At 37.9% G+C, this 6,251-nt stretch overlaps 1 protein-coding gene across 1 annotated transcript in view; it reads right to left on the reverse strand.

Annotated features, from left to right (window-relative positions):
• Positions 1-5,645, reverse strand: part of LOC143330145 (uncharacterized) — a 6,459-nt gene extending 814 nt beyond the window's left edge. Inside the window, exons 1-6 of the mRNA XM_076746404.1 lie at positions 5,441-5,645; positions 1,865-1,959; positions 1,221-1,253; positions 1,034-1,057; positions 895-954; positions 765-794 (exon numbers count right to left, since the gene is read on the reverse strand). Coding sequence (XP_076602519.1) covers positions 765-794; positions 895-954; positions 1,034-1,057; positions 1,221-1,253; positions 1,865-1,959; positions 5,441-5,504 — 306 coding nt within the window. The 5' untranslated portion in view covers positions 5,505-5,645. The remainder of the gene's footprint in view (positions 1-764; positions 795-894; positions 955-1,033; positions 1,058-1,220; positions 1,254-1,864; positions 1,960-5,440) is intronic.
• Between the last annotated feature and the right edge of the window lie 606 nt (positions 5,646-6,251).

Raw genomic sequence — 6,251 nt, forward strand, 5'->3', positions numbered from 1 at the left:
ATTGGGGGAGAAGAGTCTGCACGTTGTCATTAGCAGAGTAGAGCAATCTGTAAAGCAGAGGCGGTCAGTCACCCAGATCCTGATCATAAAACACAGTGAAATGTGACAGTAGTGATATCTTTCCCCCTGAAGCTCCATTTTTATTTCATAAAAGTGCATTAAAATTTCTTGTGGATGTAACATAAAACACCGCAGATGACTTCATTACTTGTTTCTGCTCATTGGTTATGAAATTTTGGATGGGGCCAAAATCAAAAGAAACATGTCTAAAGTCCTGAAATATGAACCAATCTGGTTCACAAAGTGGGGAAACTTAATCAAGCTGTTTAAAGAGTGTAGTAGCAGTGATCCTACTGTGCTATTCCACTGATTAATGTCAAAGACAAAAGGTGGAAATGAGAGCATCAAGATTTTTAACAGCAGGAGCGCGTTCTTTGTGGCTAAATGAACAGATTTTATGAGCTCAGGTGATTTAGATTTTGGATATTACATCTAAATAAGATTCCCCACATGGGTCCATTATCCCACTAAAGCATCACTGGTGCGATCGCAGCATCCTGTCAGCTGAGTGACTGTTCTCTGAAGGCTGAACGAATTCAAATAAAAACTCCAGTCAATTTTTGACGAGTTACAGTGGGGAAAACCACAGGTGTTAGCATTTTGAACGTTTCCTTTTATTTTGACTGTATCTCACAATTGTAGAAAGTTAAATTGTTTGACATGTCTGATGGTAAGAGACCGTGTGAGTGAGTGAATCATCTTACCTCTGACTTCTTTTTCTTCCCAGTTTTTTTCTAGAGACAAAATACAACATAATGCTTGATGGTTTAGGCAGGAAGAGGGGAAGATGTGACCTTACAAAGTCTCTGTCAGCAGAGGAGGTGACTCGCTTACCTTTCTTTTTGATGGCTCAAGCACCTGGTAAGGATCAGTGTCCACTGGCCTCTCCAGCTCCTGGAGGAGAAATATGAAATGATAAACCAATATCTCACAGCAGAGCAGCAGAGTTAAACATCGTTGGGTCAGTTCTCACCTGGTAAATGCCCTCTTTATGCTCCTGTTAAGTCGAAGGAGAAAAATACAAAAAACAGGAAATGAGCTTGAAATGAACACAGTCAAGCAGATTCGCGTGGAAACAGACACAATATCAATGAATAAACAGTGTCATCATGAGCCGTCACTGACAAATGTAAAGACACGGAGGAGATTATGTGACTTACACACAATTCAGCAGCCACAGATGGGACGTATAACTGCACAGAGAGGAAGAAAAAGGCAGAACAAACATTTCAGAAATAAATACACCAAATAACAGGTCTGCAACTTACTTTGTTTAAATAATTGATTGATTGATTAAGAGCTCAAACATATGCCTTCAAATTAAAACTGATGGATTGTTGAAGTCTTTTGTTGAGCAAAAATGTTAAATGTTTTCAGTGTAGCCTCCTCAGTGTGAGGATTTCTTGCTTTTCTCTTTATATCATTGTAAATTAAATAAAATTTACGGACTATTTTATGACATTTTGTGGACTATTTCCTTTCCTTCCCCTACAAACATCTGGTGGACCAAAGAACCTGATGGTGGGCCAACTGTGGGCAGCCTTAGACCAAATAATTAATCAAAAAAATTGTTGTCAGATTAATTGATAAAGAAAATGATTCTTGCATTTACAAAGATTATTCTCACACACAGCACAGACATTAACATGAAAGTCTGGCATTTAATCTGATCATTTTTCTATCTGCGTGTCATTTATATGGTTCTAAACTTTCTCTCTGCTTCGAAAAGATCATCGAGGTGATGAACCGCTCCAGATTTTACAGATATGTCTGGTAACCCTGCACTTCCTGTGCTATAAGTCACCTTTTCTCTGAAATAGAAGGCCGTTGCAATGATGCAGTAAATAATCAGGATCCCGTCCAGGAAGTAGCAGGTGATCGGCTCAGTAAAGAAAACCTCTGCAGGACAAACAGACAGGAGACAAGTATCGAACTGTTACTGCAGGCAGCTTTGGAGGTTTAATGCTTTCAGTGCTTCCATGTTGTGTGACTTTTTCTCCACTACAAACATTGCAGAAGGAAGTCCATCGCTTTTATCTGACGGATGTAGATACCAGTTACTTTGGCTCGCAGATCCAAATCTAAAAAGATAAGATAAGACTATATTTATCCTCAGCGTGCAAGTCCACATTAGCGCAGCACGAAAGGCTGTGCAACTCCACAATCCTTGTTGGCCTTTTTCACTGCAGACATTTGGACTTTAGCAAACATGATAGTTCTAGTAATAGTAGTAGTTCTGTTCTATTCAAGTGTCCCAGTAAGTCATGACGGTGTTACAGTGAGCCAGTGTGGATAACACCAGGACCCTGAATATGTCATACGTTAGCTTTATAAAATATGATGCACTGGTAAGTCCACAAAATTTGCTCACATGTTTTATTTAAAATTTGATTTTCTTGAAAAAGTGACAAAATCTGTAAGTATATTCTTATCTGTATTTCCTATAATGTTAATTTTCTTAGGTCCAGTGCAGTAAACTGCCTTTTTCTATCTTATTTCAAGGTACAGACACTCAATTCGAGGGCATTTTAAAAAAAGTTGATTTCAAAAATGAAAATAAAGAAATGTTAAAAAATTGGGTTGAATAAAATAAGGACTTATACATAATAAAACAGAAACTGTTTATCTGCATAATGAGTACTTTTACTTAAATAATATAGACTTACATTTACTGAAGAGAATTTTTAAATTGAATGAAGTCTCTGAGTATGAATAATAAATAAGAAAAGAAATACTGAACATCAGACAAATATCACTGGTAAATACTGACTTTTGCTAAACCTTCCTGCTCATAGTTGTTTTATTTACTTATTTATTTATTTATTTATTTTTTGCTTTAGCAAAGTGTGCAGAATGTCTCTAAAACCTCGACTTATCAATGATCAGACTCTTCACACGTCACAGCAGAAAAAGAGACGGGCTGTTCAGATAGAGCACCATCCGAGTTAAATAAGGAAATAAAACAAAATGACATGAGAATTAAACACAGAGATATTCAAATGTAAGCAAGAGAAATTCATGCACATTACAAACAGATTAATTAAAAATATAATTAATGAATTGTGCCGATATTTGTGCAAACACATACTGTATGCAGAACCAAAGTGTCCAGTGATGCAATAATGAGTGAGTGTGTGTGTTTGTGAGAGACTGAGTCTGTTTTATATGATACAGGATGTCCATTTAGCAACATGGAATGGAAAAAGTAACATGCACCAGAGAGAACTGAGCGAGACCCCTGAAACAGGAAACAACAGAGCCCATCTGTGCAGCTGAGTGAAGTGTCTTCCTGCCTGCTCTGGGCTTGTTTATCTCACCGTGCGGTTGGAACAGAAGCCGATGGTGGTGATTCATTGAAGCTACATTTTCTCCATCAAATCTTGATCATCTGATGTTGCTTCGTGGTCTAACGTTACTTCTAGTCTTGGATTTTTTTTAGACTTCAAAAAGGGAAATTGTGCAATTACACATTTTACCTTTTTGAAAATGAAAACAGTCAGAAACGGTCATGCTGATACTGAGTATTTAGGTTAAGATGAGCGGTACTCAAAATGTTTGAGTTCACCTTTCAGTCATTCTGATGGGTGTAAATTGTTCATCTGTAATTTGTTCCTTTATACGGAAATAGTGGAACATTTTGGGTAATACGCTTCTAGATAATTAGATTTGTTACATTTGGACTGACTCAGGCGAGCGGTTTCCTCCTGTTTCCAGTCTTTATGCTAAGCTAACTTGTGTCTCGCTTCAGCTTCGTATTTCACGGACAGACATGAAAGTAGTATCATTCTTCTCATTCAGCTCTCGGCAAGAGAACAAATATGAATACTTCACAAAATGTCAAACTCTTCCTTTAAAAGCCTCTGACAGAAAGTTGGTTTTCACAAACTCATGATGTGCAGCCAAACACTGATCAAACCCACAAAACCGTATTTTACATTCTAGCGATCTATTCAGATTAGGGGGATTGAATTTAGAGGAAATATGTGTAAAATGATGCACAAAACAACATCATGAGGCACTGGAACAAGTTGACACACAATCATCACATTATACTGTCAGACAGTGTGGAATAAGATGATTTTTTCACCCTTAAAACAACTCAAAAAAGGAAGAAACTGTATGTTAAGGGGTTGAGGATGTTATTCACACTAAGTCTGTCTTGTACTTTAATGGTTTTCTTCACTGTTAAAGCTAAAACACATGCTCTGATCAATATTAAGTAATCATTGCTAACTCAGACTGCTGAATACAATAAACATGTATTTGACATTTGTTGATATAAAGCCAGATATCTTCAGCAATCAAAAGGTCAAAAGGTCACAAGTATGCAGCAAGGTAGGAAAGTAAATATCTGAATACGTCCATGGTGGCAACCCCCACAAACACACATCTAGTGTGTTTTTCTGCTCTTTTATCTTCTTACATCACAAGTGTTTTTTCGCACACGGAGGGAGATTTTTTATTCATGCATACTCTCCTGTAATCCCTTCATCGCCGTGAATCCGACTTAAACATATGACAGGACTTGAAAGTGTTTTTTCATCAGGTTGAAAATGTTTTTTCACTACCTCCCTGAACTACTGCATAAAAGAGAAAGCCTGGAAAACATCAAACGCAAAAAGACTTCTGCTCACGAAAACACAGACTTCTAAAGTTAAATCCAAAGAAAAGAAGCGCATTATTGTAATCTTTTTGTTGACACCGCTTTGAATGATAGTCAGCCACGTATGGATTTATACCGAGACACAGCAGAATATGAAGAACGGAATAACCAAACTGCCTCTGCAGTGTGTACGATTTAAGAGCAACAAACATGTTTAATTTATGTGTTAGATTTTAATTTTTGCCTCTCCAGTGGACAGAAAGCTTCCAGTCTTCCGAACATAGACAGCTTTTCATAACACTGAATGGAAAATGTAATTATTCTCTCATGTCTTAACTTCCTTGCCTTGCAACAGAACCTCAAACAGCTCTACTCTTTCCATCAGATAATGCGTATGGAGAAAATATCTCCTCTAATCTGTCACTCTCCCGCTGTTTCTGCAAAAAATCAGAGAGGTGATCCCATGATTACTGCTCCCTGTATTACTTCTCTAAGAAGTGCAGTGAACAAGTGTATTGGAGTAATTTGAAGGGTGGAGTGCAGCATGTTCTCTACGCTGACGCTTATCTGAGCAGAGAAGGCCTGTGTTACAAGAGGATGACAAAGATTTCCGCGTCAGGGCGTAAAGATAAAGAGCACTGGAGTTTTAGTTTTAAATGAATTCAGCATCAGGCTCTGAACACCTGCCGACTGCTTTCCAAACGGTATCCTTCATCACATATACAAACATTTCATGCCTTCGGTCAAAACTAGCTGTCTTGTATTTGCGTCTCTTACCTTTACAGGAAACAGGTACCAGGAGCACGAACAGCACGAACACACCTGTCCTCAGCACCTCCATGACTCCCTCCTTCTCTCTCTCTCTGTCTGCAGAAACAAACTTTTCTCTCTTTCTCTCCTGGTTGTTTCTGCTTGCCTCGTTCTTATTTCCCCCCCACGCCGATCAGAGGAAGTGGCTGAACTGACTGCCTGCCAGTGGACTGAGATGCCGGCTGTGTGATCTTCAAAGCATCGTACAACCTCCAACACCCACAGTGAATCTCACTGACTGTGTCGCATTCAACTGTTTCCCCCAAAACCTGACAAAATCTGCTCCTCCAGGCTAATCTTACATCATTGATAAGGTGTAACGAGCAGAATGGCTTACAGTATGTATGAGGTTACATTTTCTTAAATACCCACACAGTTATAGGATGCTGAAATACAAGGTGGGTAAACTTGTGCTAGTCAACTAATCACTAATCCAAACTGATTGCATATTTCTTGTTATCTTTAGTTTTTGCAACGCTTTAAGTCTGCATATAAATATGCAGACTTAAAACAAACAAACAAACATTCAGTATGTAATCAATAATAATGGATGTTCTTAAAACATCTATATAAACGGTTTTAAACACTTATTAACGTTTTGGGAATTACTTTTGTGTCTGTAACAATTGTAAGACAGATATACTGTGACATCAAGCTATCACTGACTGTTCACACACCAGTTATGGATTCTTCATAGGAGGACTTATAGTTGTTGACAAATACAAAAAAAATGCTTTTTACAGAGTGTTCCTGAGCTCATGTATTAATCTCCTTCATA

This window comes from Chaetodon auriga, chromosome 13, assembly GCF_051107435.1.
Source record: "Chaetodon auriga isolate fChaAug3 chromosome 13, fChaAug3.hap1, whole genome shotgun sequence".
NCBI classification, from domain to species: domain Eukaryota; kingdom Metazoa; phylum Chordata; class Actinopteri; order Chaetodontiformes; family Chaetodontidae; genus Chaetodon; species Chaetodon auriga.